Here is a 14,682-nt window from a genome sequence, read left to right as displayed (position 1 = left end):
TGGGCACATAGCTATAACAGATTTTTAACAGTCTTACCAAACAAATAATAATAATAAATAATAAAAACTTTATTTGTATACCGCTTTTCCATAGTGATCAAAGCGGTTTACAAGTCCATCAAATACACATATCATCAAATACAGTTGCACATTATAGCAAATACAAGTAAGTAAAACCACGAGTACATATGTAATTAAACAAGCTTCCTTAAAATCACATATAAGAACATTAATAACATCTGTCAGTCATAAAGTACATCTTTCAACAAGGAATTATTTCTACAAGGAGTCAGAAGGATATGCTGACCGGAAAAGATGGGTCTTTAAGGCTTTCTTAAAGGCATCTAAGGAGGAACTAAGCCTTATCTCCTCTGGAAGCTTGTTCCAGTAAGTGGGAGCTACAGATGAAAATGCTTTTTGGCGAGTTGATGATAGTCTCATCTTAAGATGTTCAAGTAAGCATTTCCCTGTAGTTCTGAGAGTGCGGGCGGATTGTGTGGGGAGAGGCGTTCCCTCAAGTAACACGGGCCCAAGCCATGTAGGGCTTTATAGGTAATAACCAACACTTTGTATTGAGCCCGGAAGCTAATAGGGAGCCAGTGGAGAGATCTTAATACCGGTGTTATATGATCTGATCTAGAAGTTCTGGCAACCAATCTGGCTGCAGCGTTTTTAACTAACTGAACTAAATGAAACTTATTATTTCTGAAACTTTTATTCAGGCTTTAATAATCATTTTGCCCTTTCTGTTACTACTCTCACCTCTATGGCTTCCTGCTTGATTTCCAGCTCACCCAACATGTGCAGAGTATTATATCTAACTGAAATCAAGTAGAAAGGCCTTTATTCTTTCCCTCATTCTCAAATTTCAGAACTATCTTTCCCATTGGATACCTTGCCTCCCTTACGTTTGTCCAAGTTCACTTCATACAGTGGCCTCTTCTTCTTTCTCTAGCATCATCACTTGGGTCTTCCTTGCTTCTTCCAAGGAGCAAGCATGTATGCTGGGTTTTCACCAGAGATGGGAAAAGTTACCTTTTAGACTACAACTCCCAGCATCCCCCAGTTGGCCCTGCTAGTTGGGAGACCCCAGGAACTCTAACTAAAAAAAAAAAGGTCCCAGCACTTGCCTTCTTCCCCCTACTTCTGTTGAAACCCTGTGAGGTACCGTTTATGAGAGAGCTTTTTATTTTGTAGACATGCTCTAAAATAGGCTGCCTGGGAATATGCAAAGCAGGGGGGGGAACTAAACAGTGAGCAAGCGGTGAGGATGGGTTTGAGTCTTTCCTTCCACTTTTGTTAGGTGTTTCCACGGAGGAAACCCTATGAGGAATCAGACACTACATTTTTATTTAATGTTAATAGCCATGTCATATAGCTTGGGAGAGACACACCTGGAAGCAAGTACATGTGATCAGTAAAATAAATGTGACATCTTTAGCTACGGTGTAGCTTTCACAATTTAGGATGACCAGATCTATCACATGCCATTTTCTCCCACATAGTTAAAAAAATAATCTTAAATTCTTTCAATCTGTTTGGCAAATTCTCCTCCTGTTCCCGTTTATGAAGAAATTATGCCACTCAAGAATTTTGTGTCACTGTTGATTATCATGTCACCAGATTACTGTTGCATGAAACAAATTCCAGCTGCATGCAACAGGCTTCATAACATTTCATACCTCTAATGAAGTGGGCTCAGGTTCACAAAAGCTTAACAATAAGCATATTGATCTATGGTTCAAAACACACTGCAAAAATAATCCAGTTTGAGAACGCTTTAACTACCCTGACTCAATGCTAGGGAATCCTAGGAACTGTAGTTTTGTGAGATATTTAGCCTTCTCTGCCAGAGAGCTCTCATGCCACAATAAACTACAATTCTCAGGTTTCTCTAGCATCAAGCCAGGGCAGTTAAAACGGTCTCAAAATTGATTATTTCTGCAGTGTGTTTTGGACCTGTGTTAAGGAGCCACATGACTATTTTTGTATGTTTCCTCCCCTTCTGAGTTAAGTGATTGCTAAAAACAATATCTCATTTCTCTATTTAAATATAAAAAGCACCTTTTTTTGCAATGGTCTCATGTGAATGCAAGTAAAAAGGTATGTGTTATGTTATAGCTAGTGGAAATAATTCTTTGAAGAAAGTTTTCACTTAACCCACTTCTCTTTTTCAGGTCCATTTGATGTTCCCAGATCATGTCCCTAAGCCTTGCTGTGCTCCAACAAAACTGAATGCAATCTCCGTGCTCTACTTCGATGACAGTTCAAATGTTATTTTGAAAAAATACAGAAATATGGTGGTACGATCATGTGGCTGCCATTAGACTCTATACTGTCAATCAGATGATATTCAAGACCAGAATTTTACCAGAGCTGCAAAGAACACATCTGAAAACACTCTGTGGGCAGATTTCTTAGGATCACATCATCGAATATCTCCAAAGACAGTAGCATGGCTTCTCTCCCTTTGGTATATTTTCTTTTTGCTGTCTGGACATGATTTTGCATCTTCTACCGTGTCCCAAATTTAACATAGTTTGGGGACATAGCGGAGGGGCACGTGTGACAGCTGACACAAGATAGGACAGACAATCTTCTGAAATAACTCTGCAAAGTAAATCACCCCCCCCCCCAAAAAAAAAGGAATGAGAAAAAGAAAAATCTCAGAATTTTTCTCAGACTATAGCTTCTAAGAAACTTCAGTTCAGCTCTAAAATTCCTGTTACAAATGTCACCCTCTTTCTTTCTTTCTTTCTTTCTTTCTTTCTTTCTTAACATAGATTCCTAAGCAAGTTATTGCAGTCTGCCATTTCTCATTTCATGTACAGTATTATGTACATAGTAGCTTTTATTTATTTAAAGATATATAGTTTCTTTTGTATGGATTACATTTCAAATGCTTTATTAATACGAGTTTATCTAACTATGTCGTAGAACATTGAAGACAGATTTTCAGTTAATCACGCTGAGATTTATTTCATTTTTAAAAATAAAGCCTTTGTACAGTGCTCTCTCTTTCTTTCTTTTTCAAACAGAAACGCCAGAACTCCTGTGACTGTTTTATATTGTTAAAGGAAACTGAATACATTTGGCTTCATTGTGCCAATGAAAACTCTGGCGGGCTATTTATTTAGAAAAGGCACTGAAAAAGGGCTAAAGAAATGCTTAGCTTAACACAGCTCTCCTTTTAGAAGTTCTACTCCATTAGATAAAGTAAGACATTGAATCATGTTTAAATAAATAAATGGTAGTTTCAACGTAGAGCCTTAAAGATTGCACATAATTGTGAGAGCTATTTTCTCTAGCATAGCCAGTGTAACAGTAGGAACCATGTTACTTTTCTTTGCTAGCGGTTTGCAGTTTTTGCTGGCGGCCCATTGCCTGCATCCAGAACTTTACAAGTTGACAGTTTGGGATGGGGAGGGGGAGTCATATGCAACGTTCTTACCTCACATAAATGCTATTGGTCTGTTGTCTCTCTCACACTACTGCAACGGATTTGTTTCTCTTCATAGACCAAATGAGCCAGACATCTTTCTAGTTGAGAGCAAAACAGAGCAAAACCCTCATACGATTCTCACAAAGCAATATTTAAATTAAACAGTTGTCCATTTACTTAATCTTTCCATCACCTACAGTCCCAGTCCATATCTACTCATATGTAATCCCCATTGTAAGGCCTATTTCCACTGCCATGTAACAGTAAGCCCCACTTAAGTAAAAGGATCTTAGCTTTGAGTAGATTTGTTTAGATTTAACCCTCTTGCTAGCATTATGGAAGAAAATGTTTTGTACAGGATGGGTGAGAGCATAGATTGTATTAATGCGGTCAGCTGTATGGAGTTTCAGAAAAATCAGTTCATCTCACTTCTGAATACCATCTGACAAAAGTTGCTTTATTTTATCATTTTGGTAAATCTGTTGAAGTACTAAATAAACATGTTTGGCAGAGTTCTTTTTGAGCAAAGGATGCATTTCCATCGCTTTCGACTATGTTTAATTTACCACAAAGCCTTGCTTAAACTGCAGTTTATGTACTGTAATATATATTAATATCAGTAACACCTATACATTGCTGGTTTGAGGAGTATTTGAGGAATCACAAAATCCTGTGAAGTCTGCTCCAGTTCATTTGGAAAACATTTTTAAAAAGGAAATGGATTTGTTTGTGATTTAGGTAGATTTGAAGGTTATGGTGTTTGGAACTGAATTTATTTTAAATAAAGTTTGAAAATGTATTTTGGGTACATTAAGTAATATATTTTTGAATAAAGGTGTACCATTTTGAGTGTATGAAATTGAAGATTATATTATTCTTTGAAATGTCCTGTTAAAAGCTAAGTCTATATTTTGAGATCTAATAAACCTGAAATCTTAGCTTACTCTGCCATGCCTTTTTTTCTCCCCTTGCTGTTTCATATGAAAACATTGCCTTCACTTTCATATGAATACGAATAACCCGTTCTTGGAAACAAAGGATCGGATCCAAAGTTTTTTCTTCTTTTTCACAGAAGGAGAGTTCCCTTCATAGAACTGGTCCTTCTGAGGCCAAAAGAAAATTTTGGATTACTGTATTTCCTAATAATAATTGGGGGTGGGAGAAGTTGAGGACTTTCTAGCTGAGTGAGCCTGTTCCAGATCAATTATGTATATTAACAGAAGTCAAAGCTTCATGAAGTGTCAATAGCCTTTCCGCTGCTGTGCGACGTTCAGTTTACATCAGCAGCAAAAATTTATTGTAAACAAAAGCAGATGGAGAGATCTTCAAATGCATTGCCAGCGTTACTGTTGCTTCTGTTTGGAAGGAAAGAAAATTGGCACAACTATTTTCCCATGCTCCAAATGCTTGTGTTTCTACATGCCATGGGGATTTGAGATGCACATGCATCCAGGCATGCCTCTTTCTCACAGTAGCTAATAAAACACTTTCCATGTGTCTGTCAATTGGATGGTGGTGGTGAAATACGGGTATAACATTTCCTTGCAAGTCAATGGCCAAGGTCAGTACATTGCCATGCAAGATGTTTATGCAGGTTTTCTTGGTCCGTTCTAAATTAGTTCATACTTTCAGTGTCCTTACAGCACATGATATATTCCTAATTCTATCTGCAATGCAGTTAGTTAAACCTGTAACAAACTATAGGAAAACACAGCTTGCTAGAGAGGTCTAATTGTGAATGGGCAGCTCCTAGTTACTTAAATCAATACAGACTGAATCTTGACACTTTGTAAACACCATGGAAATTTGTCCAGGTAGGAGTAAATTTCCCATGACTATGGGGCACTTAAATTGGTACAGCAAAAATCAGCTAAAACAAGTCTTTTTTCGGTTTCTGTTGCTTCCTAATAGTCTCATGATTGCCTAATCTTTTTTTTTTTTTTTTTTTGGGGGGGGGACATTATTATTTTGAAAAAAAGTTTATAAAGATAATTGTACAACATTAATACAAAAATATTACCTCCAATGTTTAGTTACATATGGTCAATACAATATTGTTTGGCAAATTGCAGTGTATTTTTAAAATACTTATTTCATGAACATTGCTTTTATCCTCTTTCTTGACCATTCTGTGAAGTAATAGTACATCTGCTGAGAGCCTTCAGTAAATTATCAATGAAACAAACAGGCTTAAGAACAGAAATATGTAAATATGTAAAGCTGGCTACACATCTCTTTTTTGCCACTACTCCTTTGGAATAGGAAATGATCAGAGGAACTCTTAGACAACGTTCCATCTCGTAACGTTCTGAGAACGATATGTGATCATCTTCAATGTGTCACAGACAGTAAATGCCAACATGATATAGGCTGAGCATTGTTATATTGCCAGAGTACTTTGGAGTTATAAAGCAGTACACTTATTGTATGTGCTTTCTGTGCAAAACTATTGGAGATCCTTTACTCTGGCCTAGTTAATGTTTTTCCCTCAGGAGTACTGGAAGGAAAATGTTTGAAAACCTCCTGCTATGAAGAGAAGTATTCCTGTGCCTCTGGAGAGATAGCACTGATAACCCATGTTCTTATATTCAGTTCTTTTTGCTGCGATATTTGTAGAATCATTACTGACCTTTTTAAATTGCAGTTCCCAGGATGAATGGATGCATTCTGTATCTTGTCTTTTTTGATAAGAATGCAGCTACTTCTTTTAGAGTAGCTAGATTTTGGACTGCAGTGTGTTAAACCTACCCAAATTTAATTTTAGGTCATTCAAAATCTTGCCCATTTATACTTACTACTTAATGGTGTGATATAATAATAACAAAAAAAATTGCTGCTATGCAGAGCTTAGAATGTTACTTTTAAAAAACAACTGCTTACCTAACTCCCTTATCACCAAACAGTTTATTACCTATTATTAGGCCCACACAGACAGGCCAAAATAAAGCTGCTTTGGGTCACTTTGAAGGTATGCTGTTTAAATGATGCATGCATTCTGGCATCCTAAGAGGCCAGAAGCTGCGCCAAAGCTACACTGCAGTCCTTAGGACTGGAACATGGCTTTGGCGTGGTTTCCAGCCTCTTAGGACGCATGCAGCATTTAAATAGCACACCTCCAAAGTGACCCAAAGCAGCTTTATTTTGGCCTGGCTGTATGGGCCCATTGTTACTTCAATCAAAAAAACTTGCACATAACAAAAAAATTACACATTACCAACAGGTTGTCATTACAGTTACTACTGTGCTGTTGACAATAGAGAAAAATGTTCTCTGGTTCCCCAAAAGTCCAAACCAGATATTGTACCTTGAAAAAATGCTAAAGGTATAACATAACAATCGTTCTTAGATGCAGTATGAGGGAATCATCCATGTGACGCTTCCTTTTCTCTATCCATTACTCAGATTGAGCCAATACACACACACATTAGGTAACAAGCAGACAACTCATCCTTATTTCACTGAAAATTAGTGAATTGCAGCTGTGTCTTTTAGAGGCAAAAAGTACCTCTGTTTGAGTTTGTCAGTAAAAATGCTATTTACCTGACATACTCATTAGAAAATTATTTACTTCCGGGCTAACATATAGTTCTAAAGAACTGCAATTGTTATTAATTGTTGTAAACCCTTACAATTCAGGATTTTCACACATCATGATGAATTATACTGAGCTCAGATGACTGTAATGTGCTTTATACAGAAAACCTGTGGGAGCTTCAGTTAGTACAAAATGCAGTAGGCAAATACTTTACGGTATTAAGACAACGCTTACCACTTGTTTTCCAGGCTTAATTCAAGATGTTGGTTTTAACTTGTAAAACCTAAAACCCAAGTTGGAGCAGGGTCTTTAAAGGACTGCCTTGTCTCTTTGCGGAGATCTGCAGAGGACACTGTTGACCACAGTTTCCTGTTTATTGGACACATGGGAAATGGCTTTCTGTTGGGTCTCTTCCAAACTGTGAAATGCACAAAGCACTACAATTGGCTCACATTAAGAAAACGTGTTAAGCTATACCTCTTTACCTTAAGCCATTTCAATTAGTGTGATGCATTTTAATAGTTTTATTAAAGGTGTGGTGTTTTTTTAATGTATATAAATCCCCTTGTTGGCTTTTTGGCAAAAAGAAACAGCATGATAAATAAATAAGTAGAAGTAAATTAAAAAATTAAATTAAAATTTAAAAAAATGTTCTTTGTATTTCGTGCATTTCTGCCATTGTGCTGCAGCATTAAGAACAAAAGGTGTTTTCCCTGCACCTTCACTCCCTCCTCACCCAAGCTAGTCTTTAGAGACTGACATTGCTTATTTGAGGTCCACTGAGCATGTTATCTGTTTTATTATTTAAGACTAACAGCTCTCTTAGGGACAACCTTTGCCCAGACACTGCTCAGGAAACAGAACAAAGAAAGTGCCTGCCAAGTAAGTCGCTTTTTCCCGCTTGTCAGGTACTCTTTAAATAAGTCTGTTTTCCTACTTTCCCTCCCTCTCCCTTCAGACATATTAGGGAAGTTTGTTTGGATGTGCCTAATATAACTCAGCTCCTAGAGGCTGGGTTGGATTTAAGCTGATGTGCACAACATGTTGCCTATGGTCACTATATGCTTGCTATATATTATTGTGTACTTACTGAAGCATTAAACAGTTCCATTGCAAGGGAACTGTAGTTGAAATGTGGTCACAGATGGGCTAACTCTTTCAACATGGAAAATGAAGTGGGGGGCTATTGCTTTTCCTTTCCCTGACTTGGCTGTCAGATGCTTTCCACCCATGAATAGGGGAGCAGAGGAGGAAAGGATCAATTGGTTCTATGAATCTCAACACCCATCACAAGTGGGGTTGTCCCACCTAACAAAGGAAGGCTGAGTATAAGACTGACACCCCCCCCCCCAAACAATGAAAACAAAGGTGAGTAGATTCAGTTTGGTGTTGACCATGTAATTCCTATCTCACAATGTGACAATAATGAGTAAACACGGTTGAAGGGCAGGGCCACTTTTGCCCTATCATCTGCCACTTTTTCTCCTGCCAGTTATGTCTCCACTGTTATTACCACTATATTTTGGGCTCTAGTCACTTAGGGGACTAGCGTTGGGGATAGGTGATTAGGGAAGGGAGTCCCTTCATGCAACCTGCCTTTTTAATGTTCCAGTGCTCTTTTTGGCCCTGTGACCACTAAGGTGATATGGGATTGTCTGGGCTTCCTACCATCTTTGGGGAGGAAGCTCCATAATTGAAAATGACGGTGAGTGGCTGCTGCCTTGGTTACAGGTGTATAACTAGTGTGCCATGGCTTGCCACCACATCATCATTGAGGGTCTCTTGGCTGTAGGGGACCTAACAGGTGCACTGTGGTCCAATCCTATTAATGGTGAGTGTTGAAATTGTTATGGTATTTTAGGCTGCTGAAATTGAATAAAGAATAGTCTAAGGAATCTGCTGGAATACAAAGGACAGAATAGGTCCACACAGCTGAATCAGCCATGGGGGACGAGTGTTCGATATATCCAGGAATGTATTTCCACGCTTTCACAATGCAAACTACATTGACTAACACTGCACATGACAGAGCAAAGATATCTCAGGCCTTGTCTGCATGGCCCAAAACACCCATTCCCCTTCACACACATGTTCTGGCAGCATCCTGTTGGGATAACGCATGGCCCAAATCTCATTTCTGGTGCAAACACATGTCCGACACATTCAGCACCAGAACCTGGGTATAACACTCTTTACACACATTTTTAAAAAACTACTTCTAATTCAGATTTTCCAAGAAGATCTGGAGCCCTCCATTCTGATGCCGGGTGGTTGCTTCAAATGTGTCCACTAAGCCACCCAGCACATCCATCACTGTTGCCAGTTGCTCGGTTTGAGGTCAATCAGCCATACCCGCAGTGACCCACAGTGATGGTGGGCATGCTAGGTGGTTCAGTGGATGCCAGTCCAGACAGTAAATACAGAGAGCCAGGTAATGGGGAAGATCAGGGCAGCTCCTGAGTCAGGATACTGGAGTATCCTGGTGAGTAAGGTAAGGCCTTAACACAGATCTTAGGAAAGTTACTTTTTTGGACCACAGCCACCAGAATCCGCTATCAGAAAAATACTTTTCCTAAGCTTTGAGTTCCTCAAATGAGTAAATGCACTGATTTATAGCAGGGGCAGCCTGAACTGTGTAATAGTTCTGCCTTCACCGAGGGTCCACCAATAACATGGAAAAAGCCAGCATAACAAGGGGAACAGGCTTTGCATAAAGTGCTGTTATTTTCTGTTTCTTTTTAAAGCTTTATGTTTTTAACTGGTTTTAATTTTATCAGTAGTTTAATTACATTTGAAAATTGATCATACACCAGACTAGGACATGTTGGTATTCACAGACAAATGGAATGCAAATTAAGCAAATAGAACAGAACCAAACACTGTGGGAGATTTTGGCCTGGGATCAAGAAACAAAGCACAAGAGTGAATAACTGGATTTTGTGAAGCCAACATCACAAGCACATTCTTCAGGCAACCAGAGAGGCAACTGCATACATGAACATCACCTGATGGCTAAAACAGAAATCAAATAGCCTACATAAGTGGAAGCAGAAGATGGAGAAGCCCCTTTCTTTCTGCAAAAACAAGACCAGGAGCAGAATGTGGCACAGACCATGAAAAAAAATAGAGAAAGCTAAAGAACAACACTAAACCAACCATCAGGCCAAAATACAACCTGAGGAACATCATTGTAGCATTTAACTACTAAACTTAACTGACGAAGAGACAGAAGAACTTTGGAATGAAGCTGGGAACACTGTCAGAGAAGAATGCCAAAAGACACTATCAGCAGCCAAAAAAGAAAGAGAAGCCTCAGTGGATAACAGTTAAAACTCCTCAAGCAGTTAAGGACAGATTAGAAGCGAAAGTAAAATGTGACAAAAATTGGGTCATACCCCGAATGCAAATGTTCAATAACTAGTGTACAGGGACAAAGGGGTTGTCCACACTGGCAAAATAAAGCAGTTTCAAAACCAAATTGATGCGAAACTGGGAGGAACCTGACATGAAGCCACATTCCAGGGCTAAAAACCTGAGCAAAAACATGCTCTGATATTCCACCTTAATGCAGAAAATACAGATCATTGCAATTGCATATAAACAGCAATATGCCAGTGTGGAAATGCAGGAAAGCAGAAACACAAAAGTAAATCTGTAAGCCAATTGCCCCCAACAAGCTGGGTAGTCATTTTACTGACCTACGAAAAGATGGAAGGCTGAGTCAACTGGGAGCCCTCTGGGATTGAACTCATAATGTGGCTTCATCATGACGCCTAGTAACAAACATCTACTAATCTTGTGATATCAATCCTGAGCCTCTGCCAAGAAAAGGAATGGCATGACAGGAACTGCAAAAAGAGTTGATCTCTGTGGGGAGCTGGGTTGTGGTAGATGCTACACATACATATATCTATTTTCTGATTACCTAGAAATAAACCTGGGAACCCTGCCCTATAGTTACCTATTAGCTATCTGCACTGTGCCTATGGCCTTCAGGAGGACTCTATAATGTTGCCATCTTTTGACTGGCTGGCCTTTCAAACCATTAAAACAAAACAAAACACCAGAAACTACATCTGCTTATATTTTCTATTCTGTCTTCCCCAGATTGTTAGAAAGTGGAGGATTCTGGTTAGTTGATGAATTGAATGTATCTTGAGATGAAATAGTATCTGAAATACTGTTAGCAGATGAAAGCTAAAATTTGAATCTAGCAATTAATTGGCAGGGAGGTAACTAGAATGTTAAGAAGGTTTTGGTTGTCTCTTGCCATTTCCTGTTTCTTTTCTCCTTTCTCCCCCTCCACCCCACTCCATGATTGATTATTGTTTGAAATACACAGAATATTATCGTGCATTTACAATGGGCAACACATGGAGACTGATAAACTAATAAGAATGATATAGATGGTGTGTAGAAGGCTACCCTCTACATCATTTTCCAAAGTTTAGCTATAGAGTCCTGACCATCTGTCTCCAGCTGTGCAGCTATTTCTGAATTATATGGATAAACCCAGGTCGGACAGAGATGGTAATTATTTTTGTTGTTGACGGGGAGATCAAAGGTTAGTCTCAGGAAATAAGGAGACGGGCTGTGGTATCTAATGAAAAGATTTATATAGTACATAATTTAATGTAAGGTTTGCACATTAACCTAGTGCTAATGCATGTAGATGACAGCAGAAATATAAATACCTTGGTACAAGATTAATTATAATTGGTGAAAAGCGAGTTAATCTCCTAGTCTTGACTGTCTCAAGAATCTCCAGCAGCTGCTGCATTCTGATATCAGGCTTTTGGAAAAGCCCAGTTGTTTGGAGGATCTCTCTGGTTTGGCTTCTTTGGGGGACGAAAAGTTCAGCCTTCCTTTTAAAAATAGGACTTTTTAAAAAATAACAAATACACATTTTCCTTTTGAAAAGCAGTAACCAGGATCAAGAACAACACAGTTTAAAGGTTGTTTCCTTAAACCGTTGAATACAGAAAGCCAGGCATTTGTAGCAGTCATTTTTAAATAAATGACTTTTCATACCAGAGTGTACCATGACCTAATGATCAGCAGATGAAAGGTAATGTTTACTTCTGCACCGTTTCCTGAGACCAGGCCAGGATTCTATGAAGTGACTTTCTCACATTTCCAGATCCTTAGCTGGAATTACGCATACAAATGGGTTTGTTTTTACAGTATTAAAGGATCTTCAGTGTAAGACTACCAAAGAAGGAGGAGGAGCAGGAGGAACCATAGTAGTCAGCAAGGTGGAAATAACTGCAGCATGGAAGAGGAATTTGTCAACATTCATGAAAATATCACCTTTAATTCCCCCCCCCCCCCTTTTTGTCATAATAAACACAACAATAATGAAAAAGGATGTATTTGCTCAGAACTGGGAGCAATAAGTGTAGTACTTTTTAAAAAACTAAGCTGCCAATGTAAAGAGGAGCATGACAGATGTGGATGATTAACAAGAAGGAGAAGGGTTGGATCCAGACAAGCTTTCTCACCAGTGTAAGAGCTCCTTCCTTTTTGGAAAGGACTGACATCCAGCATTAGTTCTTGCTGGAGGAAAGCAGGTCTCTGGAAAGGGGGTTGTTAACAATCCTTTCTTCCATCTGCAGCTGCCAGCATCACTTCCAATGTTTCCTATACTGCCTTCCATTATCCTCAGTGGGGTATACAGGGGGGAAGAGATGCTAGCAAATGGTGCCTTCCTCCTCTTCTTTCAGCAAGAAAATTCATGTAGACAGAATTCTGGGTATTCTGCATATCTGAACCAAAAAACTGGAAAGCATGTAGTCACAGTGGAAGAATAAAAAGAAAATAAAAGAGAGTCCCATGTGCTGTGTGATGGTCCAAAAACTTTAATATCTTAAAAAGCCCAGTGCGTTTCGGCCTTGTCACCAATTGGCGTTCTTCAGAGGCCTGTTGCCAGAAATTTCTGGAGGTGCAGCCTGCACTCTCAACAAGGTGGACACACTGAGTATGAGAAGGGTCCTAGTCCCTACCTTTTAATACTCAGAGTGTCCACTTTTTGGACCATCACTCAGCACGTGGAACTTTGTTGCCTTCTATTCTGGCTATCTCCCTGTATGAGCCTAAATAACTAAATAAAATCTGAACACGGTTTCTCTGTCTGTCTCTCTCTCTCTCTCAGCTTTCTGACCTACTATGACCCATTTCAGGGTAGGCTAACAAGACTTCTGAGGACTTAACAGAATTATGAGAAGGGGGGAAAAACACCTTTCCTCCTTCTCCTCCTTCTTCACATTCTCCTCCTCCTGCTCCTCCTCCATTCCTACATCATCATCTAGTCACCATATATATTATAGAACATATGCCCCTTCATTGTTGTTGTTGTTTTGTGCCTTCAAGTCATTTCCAACTTATGGTGACCCTAAGGCAATCCTAAGACCCTATCATGGGGTTTTCTTGGCAAGATTTGTTCAGAGGAAGTTTGTCATTGCCTTCCCCTGAGGCTGAGAGTGTGTGACTTGCCCAAGGTCACCCAGTGGGTTTCATGGCTGAACTGGGACTCAAACTGTGGCCTCCAGAGTCTTAGTCCAACACTCAAACCATTACACTATGCTGGTTCTCTATAGCCAGCCATAATAGATCTATAGTTGCCAATTTTATAGAGGTAAACAAAAATGTGACCCTACTAACAGCAGCAGCAGCAGCAATAGTAACAACCGTATTTATACACCAAATATCTTAAATTTTTATCATTGATAGTACAGTAAATTATCCTACCATCCCAGTGTATGTATCCTTTTGTTGTTAGCCATCCCTTGGTGCTAAATCATAGGCATGTATCTCTTTCAGAACTGATTAAGTAAAGGTCTAGTAAGCCAAAACCTTTTGACTGAGTTATTTCTTCCTTCCTGAAAACCTGCACTTGTATTCATTATCATTGCATTCCACATGTTCTTTCATAATTGCCCAAGGCAGGAATGCCAGCTTCCTTGCTGAGAAAGACCTTTATCTGTGATCAGCAAGATATCGCTATCAGATCCCCTGAGAACTGGTTTAGATGGGAGAAGAAGTCTTTAATGCACCAGGCAGCAAATCATATCAGGTTTTAAAAGTTGAAACCACCACATTGAGCTGCTCGGGGCCACTTTGGGTGGCTCAACACTGGTCTTATTTAAAAACTGGACTCTTGTCAGCACTTTAGCTGCAGCATATTGCACTAGGCATGATCCTTCTCCTCCCATATCTGCTTTCCCACAGGGAACAATAAGCCCCATAACTACTATTCCTCAGCCAGGCATGCTGCAGTAACGCCTGCTCTGATGTAACTGTTACCCTTCTCTGGAGATTTTTATTTTCTTCGAACTAATGGTTTTCTCAGATTCTTTCTTCACAAGAGGAAGCACTGTATGGAAGGAAGTGTTACTTAATATTAGCAGCTAGGTTATTTTAGAAACACCCAACTTGATATCAGTTTTCTTTTACAGAGTACCATTGAGTGTATTAATAGGGGGTGGGATTACCAAGAAAAGTTTTATGGATCTATTTTGTGCTAGGGAAATCCCAAAGGATGTCTGCCAAAATATTCAGCTCTGATCACTTATCCTGGTTTCTATTATTAACATTATATTATACAAAATAGCCCTAAACACAAAAGTCTATCTATTTTGTAGTTCATACAAACAATCTCATTTCTTTCTTCTTCATTCAGAAGCACTTTCCGGGCCACTTTCTGGAC

The 14,682-nt window shown here is 39.1% G+C and overlaps 1 protein-coding gene across 1 annotated transcript in view; it reads left to right on the top strand.

Annotated features, from left to right (window-relative positions):
- The window catches only part of BMP5 (bone morphogenetic protein 5), a 59,443-nt gene extending 56,639 nt beyond the window's left edge, over positions 1 to 2,804 (top strand). Inside the window, exon 7 of the mRNA XM_089531142.1 lies at positions 2,178 to 2,804. Coding sequence (XP_089387268.1) covers positions 2,178 to 2,327 — 150 coding nt within the window. The 3' untranslated portion in view covers positions 2,328 to 2,804. The remainder of the gene's footprint in view (positions 1 to 2,177) is intronic.
- Positions 2,805 to 14,682: the final 11,878 nt, after the last annotated feature.

Source organism: Sceloporus occidentalis, unplaced genomic scaffold (genome assembly GCF_023333645.1).
Source record: "Sceloporus occidentalis isolate IW3139 unplaced genomic scaffold, rSceOcc1.0.p SCAF_6, whole genome shotgun sequence".
Lineage (NCBI taxonomy): Eukaryota > Metazoa > Chordata > Lepidosauria > Squamata > Phrynosomatidae > Sceloporus > Sceloporus occidentalis.
Note: the sequence above shows the minus strand (reverse complement) of the source record. Positions and strands in the feature narration are given on the sequence as shown.